Genomic DNA, 17,373 nt, shown 5'->3' on the forward strand with positions numbered 1-17,373 from the left:
GATGCAAAGTAAGTTTTTGAGTTAGCTAACCCCACGGAATACAGCCAGGAGAGAAAGCTGGGAGCCCATGGGAAGGACGGGATTTTCCAGGAAAGGAAACTGAAGGACACAGAGGAGCAGGGTCCTGTCTCAAACCTCCCAGGAGCTGGGGGAGGATAGTTAAGCCTGGGAATCTTGGAATCCTCTCTCCCTTTCGGAGGGATTGTTTAAGGTGCTGGAGGCGGTCGGAGGGTGGGCTTGGTCTCTCAGGTGTGGTCTTTCCCTGACTTGAACACTTTAAAAGAACAGACATCTTCATTCCTCCCAGTGAAGGCTTCCTTCCTGCTCATTTTCCAGAATGAAAACTTCTGAAAGGATCCAAATCTCTGACTTGTGGGAAGTTTCTCTGGGGGGGGGGGGGGTCAGGAGGGACCTTCCCAGGAGTTGGGACCTCCCCAAGGCTCCCCTGGGTCTCGTGAGTCTGTGGTCTCTAAGTTTCACCTGCCCGTAGTGGCTGGCTCTCACGCTCCCCAGTGACTCACCCACCGCAGGGTGTGTATGTGTGTGGGGGCCCTTCCTGGAATCAGGTGACGTAAGGGTAAGGAGGGGGGCTGATCTGATGCTGGGGTTCCTCTCTCCTTGTAAACAGAGAGCTGATGGCTCTGGGTCTGCAGCATGCTCTCTTCAAATCTAGACCTTGATTTCAGCTCAAAGCAGGTGAAACTGTGACCCAGAGACAAGGTCACTGCCACCTGAGAGAAAAGGTGGAATAGCCACCCACCTCTCAATCCTCCACTCCCTGACTGAGGCCCCCTGGATCCAGAGGGAAACTCCTTCGCCAAGACCCTTCCCTACTTCCCTGTCATCCTAAAGGGGATTGATCTTTCTCTTGGGATCTGAGCTTGAGAGTACATTCCAGCATCCTGACTCATTCCCTGATTCCTCTCTGAGCTCCCCAGACTCCACCCCCTAACCACCCTGCCTTAGGATTGGGATCTTAGCCCCAGTTTTAGAGCTGGGACAGTCTATGAACCCCACTGAATTGCTCCTAATCAAAGACCATAGTTTTCAATCTCTGAGTAGTGTCCTCAAGGATCACGTGGAGGCCTCCTGCTTCCCCCCAAAAAAATATAAATTATCTACTGCTTTCAGAGCCTCTGGCAACTCGTTATAGGGGATAAGTAACTGAACTTATTGTTAAGGAGAGCCAGATTGAAATTGTGACTCGCACACTTATTAGGTGGCTGAACTCAAGCAAACTCAGTAGTCTCCCTAGGTCTCAGTTTCCTTTTCTGTAAAATCAAAGGGGGGTTCCACTTGACTTACTGCTCTAAATCTATGATCTTAAGAGGCCTAAGCTGTTTAACCTTCTCCCCTCACTCCTTGGGCTGCCAAGTCTCCAGCCTTAGGTCCCTTAGGGCATAGGCCTCTACCATTCCAGGAACTAAAATCATTTTTTCATCCTTATATTTCTAAGTGCTTTGCATCAAGCCTCACAAAAAAGGACATTTTAAATTTCCTCTAGCATCCCTCCCATGGAGTCACACAAAAATAGAAACCCCAGGTCCCAGGCATCTGACCCCCTCAACTCCATATCCTTCCAGGATCCAGGTTTTCATTCCCCTTCTAAATTTAGGTCTCTTCAGAAGATATCACTTCCTTCTGACTGCCTTCAATTCCATTGCCTCTAACTAGTCCCAGGCTCCAAAGTTTCCAGAACCTTAGGAATTTCATCCCCTCCTTCCCAACCTCTGATAGCTAAGGATATCAGATCCCCAGCCTCTGAACCCTCCAGTATGCTTATTACCCACCTCCCTAGCCTCTGAGGCCAGAGCAGATCTCACCTTCCCAGATCCCCTGGAATTTGTCCTGTTTCTTATTGTACTCTTTAAGGGCCTCCTCTCATTGTCTCAGACCAGTCCTAAAGATTTTGCATAGGAGTTTGCATAGAGTAAGCACTTAATAAATGCTGAACTAATCTGGGGAATCTTTACTGAGTTGGGGACGATGAGTAGTTTTTGTCACTTCACCCAGCCTGAAGTAGATACTGGTTGGCTTCACTTGAGTTGGCTTCTAGTCTCTTCAACAACATTGGCTTCCTCTGGCCCCAGGTAGCCTCTGGTTCCTAGGCCAGGAAGTTAGGTGCTTGGAGCTATTCAAATGGAAATCCCAACTTGGGAAGGCTGGCTGGCTTAGCTGGCGGGAATCCCCTCTGGAACGAGGGTAGGGAAAGAGTGGAACTGGGGGCCAGGGCCCCTGGGATGGGGAAGGGGGAGGGGAGGAGACGGAAATTGGTTGATCTAAAAATATCATCAAGCTTCCGGCCCAGAAGGTGGGCAGAGTTTCCAGAACAACAAGGGAGAGGGAGGCCAGAACCGGAAACCACCAAGGCCTGAGAGAATGAGAGATTGAGAAAGAGACAGAGAGACACAAAGGCAGAGATGCGGACAGAGAGAGGGAAGGAGCGAGGGAGCCAGAGAGAAGGGAGAGACAGAGAAAGAGAGGGAGGAGGGAGAGAGGTAGGGGAAAGGGAGGGAGAGGGAGAGAAAGAGAAGAAAGGAGAGAGAGAAAGAGAAGAGAGGAAGAGGGAGAGAAAGGGAAGGAAAAAGGAGAGAAGAGAGGGAGTTATGGGAAAAGGAGGGGAAGAGAAAGAAGGGAGAAGACAGAAAAAAGAGAAGAGGGAGAAGAGGGAGGGAAAGAAAGGGAAGGAGAAAGAAGAGAGGGAGTTATGGAAAAAGGGAAAGAGAAGGGAGAGAAGAGAGAAAAAGAGAAGAGGGGGAAAAGGGAGAGAAAGGGAGGGAGGGGGAGAGAAAGAAGGTGAAGAGAAGAGAGGGAAGAAAGGAAAGAAGGGAGAGAGAAGGGAGTGAAAGAGAGAGAAGGGGAGAAGAGGGAGATTGGTGATTGCTGCCCTTCTAAGTGTGTCAGACAAGTGGCAAGCACAGGCACACGCCAGTCCCAGGTGACAGATTGGGTCCAAGGGCTGTGTGATCCTGTATTTCAGGGCAGAGTGTGTCAGTGGCCCAGCGAGAGCTTGTGGGTCTGCGGGCCTCTGAGGGGTCCTGGTGGTGCCCTGTGACATCTCTGCTTCACCATTGCCGGTGTTCCCCCACGGGGGGGGGGGGGGAAGAGAACAAAGTGTCCTAGCCTAAGTGTCCTCCCCAGCCCTAGCTAGGGGGCCAGAGGAATTTCCCAGGCTTGGCAGGAGGGCACGGCTTCGGGGCTGTCCACAGCTGGCTCCCAGATGTTCCCGGAGAGGCTAGGTCAGGCCACCCCCTCAGAGCTTCCCCCCAGCCATGGGCACAGTTGCAGGACACTGTTCCACCCTTCTCACTTCTCCTTTGGGGCTAAAAATACCCTGGACCCCGGTGTCCAGGCCCCACCCCCCCTTGCACAATCAGCTGGATGACGCAGGCGAGCCCGGGGAGGAGGGGAGGGAAAATGAGGGGCCTGAAAGCGCCCTCCCCCCAACAGGCGGGGGGCGAGGGGAGCTGTCTCCAGAGGAGGACGGTTAAATCCTGGTAATCCCGGCCTGTCCTCCCCAGGGCCCAGCCCCCCACTTCCTGGGCCCAGGGCAGGCGCGAGGCTTCCCCTAAAGCGGGAGCTTAGGGTAAATGCCTAGGAATTGGCGTCACGGCTCCCCCTTCCCTGCGGCTCCCCCCAAACTTCCCTCCTGCCCCAGGCGGGGGCAGTCCTGGGATCAGGGGCCGGGGAGGAGTCGGAGGGGGGGCGGCCTCCTCTCTCCTCCGACACCAGAGGAACCAAAGCCCGGGGAGGGAAAGTGGGGGTCGGCCGAGGTCGGCACGGGGGTTCGGGCCCACTGCCCCGCGAGGCCTCGGCTCCCTGCTCCCCGGGGGGGCCCGCGAGCGTGTTATATAACCGGGGGATTTCCGCCCCGCGCCGGCAGCCGCTGAGTCAGCAGCGCCGCCCGGGCCCGGCCCCGGCCCTGGCCCCGGCCCCGCAGCGCCGCCCCTCGGGCCCGGCCCCGGCCCCGGCCCCGCAGCGCCGCCCCTCGGGCCCGGCCCCGGCCCCGGCCCCGGCCCCGCAGCGCCGCCCCTCGGGCCCGGGCTCCTCCCCGGCCGCCATTCCGGGCCTGCCGGGGCCCGGCCCGGGGACAGAGACCCGGACGGGCCCCCGGGAAACGAGCCGGTTCCGGGAAGAGGCCCAGGAAGGGGCGGGGGGCCGCGGCTGGAGCAGAGGGGCTCCAGGCCCCCTCCAAGCCCCCCCCCGAGAGGCGCAGGCGCAGTGCGCGTGCCAGATGGGCGGGCCCGGGCCCACACGGCCGTCCTCCGGCGCCCCCTGCCGCCGAGGGGCGGAGGCGCTCCCCCAGATCGCGGCCAGCGCCAGCCCCAAGAAGGACCAACCGTAACTTCGGAACCTTTAATAAAAAACCAAGAGCCCACAGCGCCCCCCCCCCGCGCTGCGGGCGGTCACAGCCCCCCCGGGGCCGGCAGCTTGCCCGTGACCTTGTTGGAGCACTCCAGCAGCGCGTTGTGGATGTCCTTGGCGCAGCCGATCTGGGCCTTGATCATGCTCAGGTACTGCGGGTAGGGCAGGCTCTCGGCCTGCACTGCGTCCGGCTTGGTGGCCGTGGGCACCAGCGTGGGCGAGTGCTTGGCGCTGTCGTAGCTCTGGGACAGGCACTCGTAAGCCAGGCGCTGCGGGAGGGAGGGGGGTCACGGGGGAAGCGGAGGCCGGCCAGCTTCCCCCCCAGCAAGCCGCCTCAGTGTCCCCCTCTGCCCAGTGAGCGGCAGAAGGTGATGGCTTGACCCAAGGAGAGGTCTGTGGGCAGAATGGCCCACGGGACACTGGGCAGAGCGGACATGGCCCCCAGGGCAGGGCATGGAACCCCTCACCTCCCTCAGTCAAGTTAACTAGACTCATTAAGCCTTTCCTGTGAATTGGAGATATTCAAAAAAAGGAGCAGAGCCCACCATAGGGCAAGAGTCGGAGCAGTGAGAAGTCTAGGGCTAAGCCCGAGATCATGAACAGGGAAGGCACAGACTTTAAAGGAGATCAGGAAAGAAGCCAGAGAGCACATCTGGGAAGGAAAGGAGGTCAGGCCTGCCAAAGGACACAGTCAAAGGAAATGCTTGGAGCTGGAGAATCTTTGTCCTTCATTGCTTTCAAAGAAGACCACCACATCAAGGAGGAGATGCCGCGAAAAACATTGAATTGGATTTGAGTGAGGGGGACGCAATGCTAAATCACCAGCCTCACTTTGTCCTCCAGAGCCATCTGGGTCCGGGCCCAGATCTGAATCAGGAGGACTGGAGACGGCCCTGGATGCCCATGTGACTTGCCCAAGGTCACATGCCTAGTAACAGTCAAAAGTCTGAGGTTTGATTTGAACTCCTGACTCCAAGGCCGGTGCTCCATCACTGCGCCACCTAGCTGCCGCTGGAGAGAGTTAAATGAACAGCAAGACCTGTGGAGCCCAATCACTGAGTTTGTGGAGGGGAGTGTAAAAGTATAAAGCTACTGGAAAAGTTGAAGGGGCTTTAAAAACCAAAAAGAGGTTATTTAATCCCAGAGGTAAGAGGTAGTCACTGGAGTTTACTGAATAGGGGGTGATGTGGTCAGCTCTGTGATTTAGGAAGACCACCTTGACAGCCAAGTGAAGCATGAACCAGAGTGGGGAAGAGACTCGACCTGAGCTCCCAGCAGCTACTGCAGCAGTCCAGGCAGGAGGGGATGAACTAGAATGGTGGCAGTGTCAGGGAAGAGATGGGGACATACTGGAAAGACAGAAATGACAGGTCCTGGAAACTGATTGGATGTGGGGGTTGAGAGTGTGGGAGGGTTTGTTGTGGGTGATACTGGCCTAGACAGTAAGGGGAACATATGGAAAGGGGGAGAGTTTTAGGGAGAAGAGAATTGTCTGATTTGGATGTGGTGATTTTGAACATCCAGTTCAAGATGTCCCATAGACAGTTGGATATGGGAAGAGAAGTCAGGGCTAGATAATAGATGTGAGAATCATCTGTGTGCAAAGGGATGAGAGAGTCAGAAAAGAGGAAGCTGTCCCTGATAGAATCACTGTCAATATATCAATTTGCTAGAATTCTGAAATTCTGAAGGATGCTGGAGATACCAGGTTTGCTAGGACCTGGCCCTGTTGCCCTTCTCATCCATCCTTCCCTGACTCCCTCCCTCCTTCTGTAGATGGTCACCTCAGTTCTATTCCCATCCCAACCCTGGACTCATTCCCTTGAAGACCTGCCTCAGCTCTGGCCTTCCTTGAGGACCATGGATTTGTAGTCAAGAGGCCTGGGTTCAAACCTCAGCCACCTCATTTACTGTATGTATTATCTAGGGCAAATCACTTCCCTTCTCCAGGCCTGTTTTGACATCCGTAAACTAGGACCACACCTTGAAGACCTTTAGAGTCCCTTCTAGAGGAATGACCCTGATCTCATCCCATAGTGAATCCTCTCCCCTCCCATCAGGCACTACCTCTGGCCTCCACTTCTTTTTAGATCAGCTCTATTCTTGCTCCCAGCCTCTGGTCCAAAGCCCAGCTCAAAGCGTTCCTAGTTTTGATCCTTAAGAGCAGCCCCATCATTCTCTTTGAGTTCAGATCTTAGAATCCCTCCCTCGTCTGGGGTTAGTCTCTACAAGCTGAGGAGACAGCTACTGTAGGATCAGATCTCCCTAATTCTTAGAATTAAGAAAAAAAGTCACTCCTGGCTTCCCAGGAGGCACCAGGGAAGGGCACCCTCAGAAGCATGCTCCCCATCTGCGGCCTCAAGGAGGGTATTACCAGGCATAGCTCCAGCTGGTCGCAGAGGGCATAGAACTCTTCAAGGCTCTTGTCGAAGCGTTGCAGGCCTCCCTCGCTACTCTTCCTGTGAGGAATGTAGTAGGAAGTCACCGAAGGGTCCAGAACCCCTTGCAGACCAAGGCAGACCCTGGGGCTCCCGGGGGTCCTCGGCAAGGGCTGGGCATGGTCCGGGGGCGGGACGGGGCGGGGCTGGAGGACTCCACCACACCCTCAGACACTCACTGTCCATTGTCTATGTTGGTGTTCTGCACCAGGTTCTGGGCTGCCACCTTCATCAGGTTCTGGAGGAGACGGAGAAGGGTGGGGTCACGTGCAGCAAGCCACGCCCCTCCAGGAGGACCCACGCTGAGCTCCGGGCACCGCCCCCTTCCCGCCATCGGCCAATCAGAGGCCCTGGGATCCGCCTAGTCTCGCCTTCGCCCCAACAAGCCGCGCCCCTCCCCGGCCCCAGTCCGCATGCGCAGACCCCGGGGGCGGCACCTCCCCGGCGCTTCTCCATTGGCAGACTCGGCTCTGGCGGTCCCGCCAATCCCAGCGCTGGCGTCCCCCCCCCCCCCCACATCCAGCCGGTCCCTTCCCCGCCCCCGCCCCCGGCGTTCCAGAACCACCTCCCGCGGGCCGGGGGCCGGGCACCTGCAGGGTCTCCTTGAGCTGCGGAATCAGGAGCTTGTAGCGCTGCACGGGGTCGAAGTCCTGCTGCTGCTGCTGCAGGAGGCCGCTCTGCGCCGCCTGGATCTGCGAGGCCGCTACCAGCTGGGCCGAGGGAGGCTGCGGCTGCGGCGGCGCCGGAGCCTGCGGCGGCCCCGGGACCGAAGCACCGGCCGAGCCCGGGCCGGAGACGCCGGCCGCGGGCGGGGGAGGAGGCTGCGGCGCCGGCGGCGCTTGTGGCGGGGCCGCCATCTTTCCTGCCACTCCTCCCCGGCCACCCGTTGGCTCCCACCTCGATCACTCAAGGCGGTCGCGGACGTGCGTCACTTTAAGGCCCTGCCTCGGCTGACTGGTCCATCGCGGGCTCCGAGGGTGCCTGGGGGCCGCCTCTTCCCTCTCCCTCCTGCCAGTTCGTGCACTTCCGGCCAATCACAAGCATCTTCCCCCTCAAAGGCCCGCCTCCCCCCACTGCGACCAATCAGTCGCGCATTCAAAAAAAAATTAAACCCGAACTACGTTTCCCAGAAGGCGTTTCGGCCGCGACCGGTAGCTCGGCCCTGGAGGCCCGCGGGGTCCTCGCTGCCGCCGCCGCCGCCGCCGCCGCCGCCGCCAGGAGGGCCGGGAGGCGGAGCGGCCCTGGGGCTGCCTGGAGCGAGGGCTGCGTGGCCTGCGGCCGGAGCCGGCCCGCGTCGGGAGCACAGGCCTGCTCGTAGTCATGGCGCCGACCATCCAGACCCAGGCCCAGCGGGAGGACGGCCACAGGTGAGGGAGCGCGGCTGCACCCCGGAACCGCCCGGCCGCCCGGCGCTGCCGACGTCACCGCCCCTCCCCGTGACGGCGGCTCGCCGCAGGGCCCCGTGACGTCACTAAGCCCCGACCACCCCGGGCTGCTGGCCCCGCTCCCGAGGGGCACCCCAATGCCTTTCCTCCTGCCCCCCGGGGAGGCCGCGGAGCCTCCCGCCGGCCCTCGGGGAGGAGGGGCGGCCACCCCCGGGGGCACAAATGACCCCAAACCTTGTGTCCCCCCAGGCCCAACTCCCACAGGACTCTGCCAGAGAGGTGAGTGCGGGGCAGGGGCCCGGGCAGGAGAGGAGGGGCTCACCTGAATGCCTCCTGGTGGGGGGGCGGCCCCGCACGTGCAACCCCCAGGGCTGGACCTGGCACCTGCCCTGAGGGGAAGGAGGAGGGCTAGACCCCTTTGGGCAGGGGGGGGCACCTGATCCCTAGCGGTGCTGCAGGGGTCCGGGGGGGAGCCCCCGTCCTGAGGCCTTTGCTCTTAGGTCCGGGGTGGTCTGCCGAGTGAAGTACTGTAACAGCCTTCCGGACATCCCCTTCGACCCCAAGTTCATCACATACCCCTTTGATCAGAACAGGTGAGTCCGCCCCGACCCCTTCCCCTCCAGGGCTCCCCAGTCCCAGAGTTTCTGGCCCTGCCTCTCTTTTTCTCTGCAGGAGGCAGGGGGGTGTCACGGGTTGGGGACGGAAGCTCCTGAAGCCTCTTCCAGGAGGGCCTCAGAAGTTGCTGGATCCCTCTGTGACGAAGGCTGGTCTCTCCTACCTCCCCGCTCCCAGGTTCGTCCAGTATAAGGCAACATCTCTAGAAAAGCAGCACAAACACGACCTGCTCACAGAGCCGGACTTGGGAGTCACTATTGACCTCATTAACCCGGATACTTACCGAATCGACCCTAATGGTGAGGCCCTGGGGGAAGACGGGGGAAGACTTGGAGGAACCGGTGGCAGGCCAGGTCCCTCCTCTTCCTCACAGTCCAGTTTCCTCCAGTTCTCCTAGATCCAGCCGATGAGAAATTACTCGAAGAAGAGATCCAGGCTCCAACCAGCTCCAAAAGGTGGCTTTCTGGGGGTGGGGGAGAGGTCAGTTGTCAAGGGAAGATCTGCTTGGAGTGGGGGAGTGAGTTCTGGAACCCATCCTGGCTATTTCCTCTAATCCCCCCCTCCCCAGATCCCAGCAGCATGCCAAAGTGGTACCCTGGATGAGAAAGACAGAATATATCTCCACAGAGTTCAATCGTTATGGGGTCTCTAATGAGAAGCCTGAAGTCAAGTAAGTGGGTGCTAGGGGAAGGAGGGGCTGTGGGTGGGTGAGGGACTGAGCCTTCCCATCTCACAGGCCGGCCTTTCTGCTCATTGCTCTCCCCTAGGATTGGGGTATCTGTGAAGCAGCAGTTCACTGAGGAGGAGATCTACAAAGATCGAGACAGCCAGATCACTGCCATCGAGAAGACGTTTGAGGATGCTCAGAAGTCGGTAATGGGGGATGAAGGGCAGGACCTGACTTGAGAGAGAGAGGAGGGTCTCTGAGCCCCCTTTTGATAGATGCTTTTGCTCCTCAGATTTCTCAACACTACAGCAAGCCAAGAGTGACCCCAGTGGAGGTGATGCCTGTTTTCCCAGACTTCAAGGTCAGCCCCGGAGAATCTGAAGGTGGGAGGGAAGATACAGAGCCTTGTGGTCCCCTCTGAGCCCTTTTTCTCCTCCCTTCCCAGATGTGGATCAATCCCTGTGCCCAAGTGATCTTTGACTCAGACCCGGCCCCCAAGGACACCAGTGGTTCAGCAGCCCTGGAGATGATGTCTCAAGCCATGATAAGGCAAGGCGGGCTATATGGTGGCACCTCCCTCTGGGCTGGCTGTTCTTCCCTTCCAACACTCTCCCTCCACCCTCCAGGGGAATGATGGACGAGGAGGGCAACCAGTTTGTGGCCTACTTCCTGCCGGTGGACGAGACCATGAGGAAGCGCAAGCGTGATCAGGAGGAGGAGATGGACTATGCGCCTGATGATGTGTAAGCGGCAGGGCAGATGGTCACAGGGCGGGAGCTGGGGGAGGGAGGTCTGACTGCCCCATCATCCCATTCCCCCCCCACAGCTATGACTATAAGATTGCACGGGAATACAACTGGAACGTGAAGAACAAGGCCAGCAAGGGCTACGAAGAAAACTACTTCTTCATCTTCCGAGAAGGGGATGGGGTCTACTACAACGAATTGGAGACCAGGTGGATGGGGTCAACCTCACCCCTTTCTGTCTGTCCTTGGGGGTGGACCTGTGGCCTGTCCTTAGGGCCTGGATCCCTGACCCTCCTTTTGTTCTCCCTTAGGGTCCGCCTCAGTAAACGTCGGGCCAAGGCCGGGGTGCAGTCCGGCACGAATGCCTTACTGGTGGTCAAACACCGGGACATGAACGAGAAGGAGCTGGAAGCTCAGGTAAAGGCCCGGGTGTCAAGGTGCCAACAAGGAAGAGGGTGCGGGAGGGACAGCTGCCTGAGAGCTTTGCCTCCTCCTTTCTAGGAAGCTCGAAAGGCCCAGCTAGAGAATCATGAGCCAGAAGAGGAGGAGGAGGAGGAGCTGGAGCTGGAGAAAGAAGCCCCAGGCTCTGGTAAATGCATTGGGGGCCTGTGGGGGCACCCGAGCCTCCTGCCTGGAAGAAATGGGGGAGGGAAGCGGTGGGTGGCACCAACATGCTCTTCCTCCATCTCTCCCTCAGATGAAGAGCGTGAAAAAGCAAGCGGCAGTGACAAGGAGGCGAGTGAGGAGGAGGAAGAGGAGCGATCAGGAAGCGAGAGCGACCGGGGAGAGGAAGAGAAAGAGGAAAGCGAGAAGAGCGGGAGCGGAGAGGAGGAGGCCGAGGAAGAGAGCAGCGAGGACGAGGCCCGAGCGGCCCGAGACAAGGAGGAGATCTTTGGGAGTGATGCCGACTCTGAAGACGATGAGGAGGAGGAAGAGGAGGAAGAGGATGGGGGAGACCGAGCCAGGGGCAGTGGGGACGATGAGGATGAGGAGAGCGGCAGCGAGGGAGGGCCAGGGCGCCGAAGCCGCAGTCCCAGCCCCTCCTTCCTTAGTGGCAGTGACCACTCGGCCCAAGAGGATGGTAGTGAGGGGGGCGCTTCTGACTCCAGCGAGGAGGCCAGCGACAGTGACTGAGGCTCAGCAGCCCATTGCAGGCCACCCAGCTGGCCAGGAGGGGCTGGGCCTCTCCAGCTCAGGCACCATTCTCAGGACAAAAGGAAAAGACTTACTTCTTTTTTTCACTTTTGCTGTCAATAAATATGTTTACAAGTTGGAAAGCCAAGGAATGTGTTACCTTTATCCCCCACCCCCCCCCAGGATGTTGGGACAGTGGTTCCCAATCCCCCCCTGCCTTCTAGACAGGGGAAGCCTGGACACACACAGACCCGACCCTCTCCCCACACCCCCATTCCACACAAGGGGGCCCATCAACAAGAAGCAAGGCGGCCAAAGATCGGGTCAGAGGAATTTCGGGTTTTCATTAAATGTATTATAACAAAGGTCAGAATTTTTTTTTCCAAAATAAGCCCGGACCATTAAACAAGTGAAACTCCAACAAATGTGTTTTCTCCAACAGAGAGAAAAACTGTACTCAAAGCTGCTTCTGCCAGTGGGGCTGGGGGAAGATGGGGGTGCTGAAACCATGGAGGGCCCGGGAGGGAAGGACAGAGACGGGACGGGGGACTGGGGCCTGCCCGTCGGGGTGGGGGCCGCCTGCGTCCCACACGCTCTGGTGTCAGGCTGGAGGGGGGAGAGGATGGTTTTCTCCTCTCTGGGGTCCCCACCCCCTTCCAATAGGGAGGTCCTCACTGGTAGGCTGAGCCGGCTCAGGCCTGCCAGATGGATGGGATGGGACCTGGCTGGGGATGGGGGTAAGGGGGTAACCTAGAGTGGACAGGAACCCCTACCCCACAAAACACCATTCTGCTGATTCCAAATCGTGGTGTCCCCTGTCCCCATGTGGGGTGAGGATCCCCAGGAGATGGGGGACAGGCAAAGGCACAGCAATATGGAGGGGATGGGGGAGAGGGGCTTGCATAGGTTGATGAGTGCAAGAGGTACATAAATAAACCCGAGCCCCTCCCCACCCCTCCCCCCAGCCAGGGTGCGGGGAGGCCCCCCCTGGAGATGAGGCCCCTGGGATTCCCTGCCCCCTCCCTTCCTGGGTAAAAAAGGAGGGCAGGAAAGGGAATAGACCAGGAGCTGAGAAGGGAAAAGTGGAGCCAGGGGCACCAGACTGGGTGGCTGTTGGGAAGGGAGGGGGCCAGGAGGTTTTGGAGGGGGGGGGTTTTTTGGTTTTTTTTCCAACATTTTGTTTCTTTAATAACATACGTAATGGTTACCAGCCATAGTCATAACAAAAGTTATTCATAAAATGTATCTAAAAATAACATTTTTTTTCCTTTTCTGTGTGAAAAGCTTGAGAGAGTCCCAGCGGGAAGGGTAGGGTGGGAGAGGCTTCTGTACCAAGAAGAGGCCCACCTGAGGGGGAGGGGGAGGAGAGGGCGGTGGATTCGGACATCTCCCCTCCAGCTGTCCCCGAGCACGAGCACTCTCCTCCCCAAATGGGGTGGGGGGATGGGACTCTAGGCTATGATGTAGTGTTCCACTTTAGTGAGGTCACGACAGAGCAGGGAGAGGGTTAGAAGAAAAGGAAAAAAACTTAAAAGAGAAGCCCTTCCAGTGCCCACCCCCAGTCTCTCACCTCCTGGTTAGGGTGGGGCTCTAGAAGGGGTAGGGGTGTGTGTGTGTGTGTGTGTGTGTGTGTGTGTGTGTGTGTGTGTCTGTGCATGTGTGTCTGTGCGTGTGTCTGTGTCTGTGTGTGAAGGGAGGGGGCATTAAGGCAACAGACTTTCTGACCCCACTGGCCGCTCCCCCACCTATTTGCCCTGCCCTACCACCCCCCCTCCCCCCGGGGCCTCCGGGAGCTGGGCAGGGGGTAGAGGGGAGTCTGGGGGGGGGGCGGGGTGGAGGGAGGATGGGGGGAAGGCGCTGCCCTCTCCCCTGGTTCCATCCCCCAAACCCTCAGCCTCCCCTGTCGCCCTCCCTCCACACATCATGGCTCAGAGAGACCCAATGAGGAGATTAAAAATGAGAGGAAGGGAGAGTGTGATTGAAAGAGAGACAGAGAAACCGCTAAGAACTATATAAATATATGTCTTAAATAGGCCTAAGAAATTAATCGTACGGAAACTCTGGGAAGGGAGAGAGGGGAGAGGGAGGTGGCTCCCATCTTTGGGGCAAGGTGTGTGTGTGTGTCTGTGAGAAAGAGGAAAACAATGGAAGAAAACAAGACTTTTGTCTCCTCCCACAAAGTGGTGACCAGAGCAGGCAGATCTGGGCTCTGTCACCCCCACTGCACTCAGGCAGGCCCCCGAGGGGGGGATCTGGTGATCTCCTTTGGAGTCAGTTTCTCTGGGGAGGGGTGGCCAGAGTTCTGGGAAAGCCATCGTCCAGAAAGGAATTGGGAAAGAGGTGTCCAGGGTAGTTCCCCTGGCCCTGGTTCCCCACCCCAACCATGCCCTGGCCCTCAGCAGAGATCCCCCTCCTCTCTACCCTGCGTCATAGCAACGTGGGGCTTCCAGGGGGAGGGGGCAAATGGTGTATATCAATATTAAACCAGAGTTAAAGGGATAATAAAGTAGAAAAATATTAGAACATATAACTGAGCCAACACCACCCCTCTTGTCACTGAGGGGATGGGGTGGCCCCCTCTCCCCACCCCAGGGGGATGCCGTGTCCGCTGAGCTCTCGGTCACATCAGATTGTGGAGGTTTTATCTGTCCCATCTGTGGTAAAAAAAAGAAAGGAAGGGGGGAGTCAGGAGCCGAAGGAACCTCCTTCCACCCTCTGTCCCCCCAACTCCTGCAGACCCCAGGGATATTGGATGGTCTAAGAGGGGAGGGTCCGGGGAAAGGGGAGCTCTCACCACCCAAGGCGTGCTCTGTCATACTGAGGCAGAGAGACTCCAGCGTGGGGTTGATCTCCAGGTCTGGGCCTGGCACCTGGCAGTCTGGATGAAGGGAAAGGGCAGTGAGAAGACAGAAGATGCAGAAGAGAGAAATGGGGGGGGGCACAACAAGAAGGAAGAAAGGAGAAAGACTCTCAGACCCTGGTGAGACCAGAGACATTGGGCCTGCCTCCCGTGGGGGTGTGCCCCAGACCTGCACTTACCCGTGGTGTGTGTCCCTACCTGCCCAAGCTTCCTCACTGACCAAAGTGGACTAAGCTGGGTTTTGCTCTTGACTCAAAGAACCTCTAGGGAAGAGTCTCAGGGTCCCGGCCTGGGATTAGAGGCTCTTTTGGGGATCTTCCCCAGCTCGAGGGAAGTGTAGAATCACAGACCAACGGAGGTGAGAAGAAAGCTGAGGAAGACTGCACTGTGAAGGTGCCACTCCTCTTTCTGAGAATCAGAGGCCCCAGCCCTCCCTGCCTTCTCACCACGAGCAGCACAGGCACTGGAGAGTCAGCCACTCCATCTTCTTGAGTTAGTGCTTACTAGATGCTAAGTGCGAAGGAAACAGGCAAAAGGCCTCTGTGTAGGAAGTCAGGTACATGAACTGGGGAAGTGAAGCGACCTTTCCTCTCCACTACAACAGGCTTGTGAGAGCACCTGAGTCTTCTCACTAATGGTGGAGCAGTTAACTCACAGAACATCCTCTACAAGCTGGGGGGACTTCATCTGACCACACATCCTTCTCTACCTCATTTATTTATTCAGGCAGCTAGGTGGGTCATCAGGCCTGGAGTCAGGAAGACCAGAGTTCAAATTTGGCCTCAGACATCAAGCTGTGTGACCGACCTGGACAAGTCACTCCACCTGACTGCCTTGAACTCCCAGGGGAAGGAAATGGCAAATGCCTCCAGTATCTTTGCCAAGAGAAGCTCATGGTCAGTATTGGTGGGTTCAGGTCACACCTGAACAGCCACCACCACCACCACCACCACACTCTCCCCAGCACCAATTCCCATACCTCTTCCTGGTGACCTACTCTAATCTGAGATAACCCTATTTTTTTCCCCATCTGTCATTAATCAATGGTTACTTGTCATATATTATCAAAGAAAACAACACCACGGTCAATCTCAGTCAATCAATACTACAGCAAAACTATCCACATCTCCCTAATTCCAGATGACTCATTTAAAAAACTATCTTTTTGATATGAAACTTTTCTAACAGCTTTGGATTAAATCAAATTCACTGGTATAATTCCTTTTGTCCCTATGTCTATTTATCCTTTATATTTTGCCACAGAATCTTAGGTGAAAAATGGACCTGAGAGGGCAGCTACATAGTGCAGTGGATAGAGCACAGGACCTGGAGTCAGGAGGACCTGAGTTCAAATCTGGTTTCAAACACTTCATAACTGCCTATTTGTGTGACCTTGGGCAAGTCACTTCATCCCATCACCTTAAATAAAATTGACCTGAGAAAGTAAAGACAATCAAGACAGAGAATGAAAACACAGAGAATGAGACCTTAAAATACCATGAAATGAAGAGCAGAAAAAAGAAAAGGGAGAGGAACTGATCCCGAGAGAGAGAGAGAGAGAGAGAGAGAGAGAGAGAAGGGCAGGAGGAGCAGGGGCCTCACCTGGTGGGAACATGAGGAGAGCCTGGGGAGAGGAATGCACAGGGAGGGAGTGGGTGCGTTGTACAGAGCTCCGGCTCTGGCTGGGCATGCTATTACTGCCTCCAGGGTTGGCAAACCACAGGTTCTGTGGGTAAGAAGGTGGGACACAGAGAGGGCAATAAGAGAGAAGGTGAGGAGAACCTCCCCTACTGCACTCTCTCATAAGTCCAGCAGAGCTGGTCAGCTGGCTCCTCTTCTACCCGAGTCCTGACCTGGCCGTACCTGTCGTCCTTGCCCCCCAAGACTAGGGCTGGTGAGGGCATGCCGAGGTGAGACGCCCCCGATGCCCGCAGGGCTCAGGATGCCCATCCGGCTAGGTGGCAGGGCCCGAGGGGGCATCTGGAACTGCCGCTGGGCCCGTCGGGTCACTCCCATCCCCACAGAACCAGCTATGGGGAGTGAGTTGGAGCCAAAAGCCCAGCTGTCAAAACAGAAAGGTCAGGGTGTGAGGGTGATGACCATCCATCCTCATCCTGCCTCCCTACCCAGCTGCCAGGCATTCACCAGACCCTCCACAAGTTCGAGGCCACCAGCTGGGAGGCTGAATCAAGGCCCAAGTAAAGGGCTGGGCTAACCTTCAATGGCCTCTATAACTCAGCAACCCTTGCTCTTGTTTGGTGGGCATGATAGCTGGGCCAGAAGCAGGAATGAGGACCCTGCCCATGACCATGACCAGATGGTCCCTCCCTGGCTCTCACCCCTTCTGCTGCTGCCGGTAGCTCTGCATCTCCAGGGCAGCTTTTCGGGGAAAGGTTCGGAGCAGCTTAAGGACCTGCTGCTTCCAGGACAGCAGGCGTTTCTTCTGTGTCTCGGTGAAAGCCTGGGGTGGGGGGTGTAGGCAGAGAGGGATCTCTTTCAGAACAGGCTGATTGGAAACAGGGGACCCTCCAGCCCTCAGCTCCCAGAAGAATATTGGGGGCCTCACCTCATGTGTCAGGCACTTTTCGATGAGCTGGAGGTAACTGGTAATGTTTTCCTCATCTGGCCGGGACACCAGCAGCTGGGTGCACACTGATCAGAGAGAGAGGAAAGGAAAAGAGATAAGGGGGGCCCTGGCACTCCCCTGACCCCCCCCCTTTGAGCTGGGACTTGGGGAAGAGCAGCAGGCCCCATGCCCAGAGCCTCTGACAGCAACATGTTCCTGCCAGAGGGGAGCTTAACAGAACTTGCCCCCCAAGGGGGAGGACTCATCCATTTGAACAGGAAGTTCCTGATAGGCTCTGGTGAGCGCCCTGCTAAACCTTCTCCCACATCTTGCAGCCACCCCAGACTGGCTCTGGGCAGCCCCTTCCTGCAGCTGCCCTCCCCCCATGCAAACACTCCTGGCTGAGGTCAATGAGCCCTGGCATCAGGACTGAAGCCCACTGTATTCAACTGCACAGGTCAATCCATTTACCAAAACAAAGAGGAAGTCAGGCCCCTGCCCTATAGGAGTTTACAGTCTAGCAGTGAAGACAAGTTTGCAGTGAAATAAAGCTGACCCAGAGCAGATGGGGGAAATGCAAAGAAGTACAAAGGAACC

At 57.3% G+C, this 17,373-nt stretch overlaps 3 protein-coding genes across 6 annotated transcripts in view; 1 reads left to right on the forward strand and 2 right to left on the reverse strand.

Annotated features, from left to right (window-relative positions):
• Positions 1-4,342: 4,342 nt before the first annotated feature.
• Positions 4,343-7,956, reverse strand: MED29 (mediator complex subunit 29). The gene is made up of 4 exons (XM_074218985.1): positions 7,394-7,956; positions 6,983-7,041; positions 6,740-6,824; positions 4,343-4,634 (listed from the first exon to the last, which is right to left on the reverse strand). The coding sequence occupies exons 1-4, from the start codon at positions 7,658-7,660 to the stop codon at positions 4,407-4,409; spliced, it is 639 nt and encodes a 212-aa protein (XP_074075086.1). The 5' UTR covers positions 7,661-7,956; the 3' UTR covers positions 4,343-4,406.
• Positions 7,957-8,029: 73 nt separating this feature from the next.
• PAF1 (PAF1 homolog, Paf1/RNA polymerase II complex component) lies at positions 8,030-11,498 on the forward strand. Its single transcript, XM_074218984.1, has 14 exons — positions 8,030-8,170; positions 8,438-8,467; positions 8,689-8,781; positions 8,981-9,102; positions 9,192-9,258; positions 9,372-9,473; positions 9,571-9,676; positions 9,763-9,831; positions 9,916-10,019; positions 10,097-10,213; positions 10,297-10,425; positions 10,528-10,633; positions 10,718-10,805; positions 10,914-11,498. The coding sequence occupies exons 1-14, from the start codon at positions 8,124-8,126 to the stop codon at positions 11,348-11,350; spliced, it is 1,617 nt and encodes a 538-aa protein (XP_074075085.1). The 5' UTR covers positions 8,030-8,123; the 3' UTR covers positions 11,351-11,498.
• Positions 11,499-11,649: 151 nt separating this feature from the next.
• SAMD4B (sterile alpha motif domain containing 4B) overlaps positions 11,650-17,373 on the reverse strand; it is a 29,235-nt gene continuing 23,511 nt past the window's right edge. For all 4 annotated transcript variants that reach the window (XM_074218980.1, XM_074218983.1, XM_074218982.1 and 1 more), the window contains exons 8-13: positions 16,777-16,862; positions 16,550-16,671; positions 16,074-16,272; positions 15,813-15,936; positions 14,145-14,228; positions 11,650-14,004 (exon numbers count right to left, since the gene is read on the reverse strand). In XM_074218980.1, coding sequence (XP_074075081.1) covers positions 13,976-14,004; positions 14,145-14,228; positions 15,813-15,936; positions 16,074-16,272; positions 16,550-16,671; positions 16,777-16,862 — 644 coding nt within the window. In that variant the 3' untranslated portion in view covers positions 11,650-13,975. The remainder of the gene's footprint in view (positions 14,005-14,144; positions 14,229-15,812; positions 15,937-16,073; positions 16,273-16,549; positions 16,672-16,776; positions 16,863-17,373) is intronic.

Source organism: Macrotis lagotis, chromosome 1 (genome assembly GCF_037893015.1).
Source record: "Macrotis lagotis isolate mMagLag1 chromosome 1, bilby.v1.9.chrom.fasta, whole genome shotgun sequence".
In the NCBI taxonomy this organism is placed as follows: domain Eukaryota; kingdom Metazoa; phylum Chordata; class Mammalia; order Peramelemorphia; family Peramelidae; genus Macrotis; species Macrotis lagotis.

Excerpts from the sequence above, each read along its gene's own strand:
- PAF1 (XM_074218984.1), top strand. The coding sequence starts at position 8,124 with ATGGCGCCGACCATCCAGACCCAGGCCCAGCGGGAGGACGGCCACAG. Across the intron at positions 9,259-9,371 it reads GCTCCAACCAGCTCCAAAAG|ATCCCAGCAGCATGCCAAAG; the intron begins GTGGCTTTCTGG and ends CCCCCTCCCCAG. Across the intron at positions 10,806-10,913 it reads GAAAGAAGCCCCAGGCTCTG|ATGAAGAGCGTGAAAAAGCA; the intron begins GTAAATGCATTG and ends TCTCTCCCTCAG.
- MED29 (XM_074218985.1), bottom strand. The coding sequence starts at position 7,660 with ATGGCGGCCCCGCCACAAGCGCCGCCGGCGCCGCAGCCTCCTCCCCCG. Across the intron at positions 7,042-7,393 it reads AGCTCAAGGAGACCCTGCAG|AACCTGATGAAGGTGGCAGC; the intron begins GTGCCCGGCCCC and ends CGTCTCCTCCAG. Across the intron at positions 6,825-6,982 it reads ACCAACATAGACAATGGACA|GAAGAGTAGCGAGGGAGGCC; the intron begins GTGAGTGTCTGA and ends CATTCCTCACAG.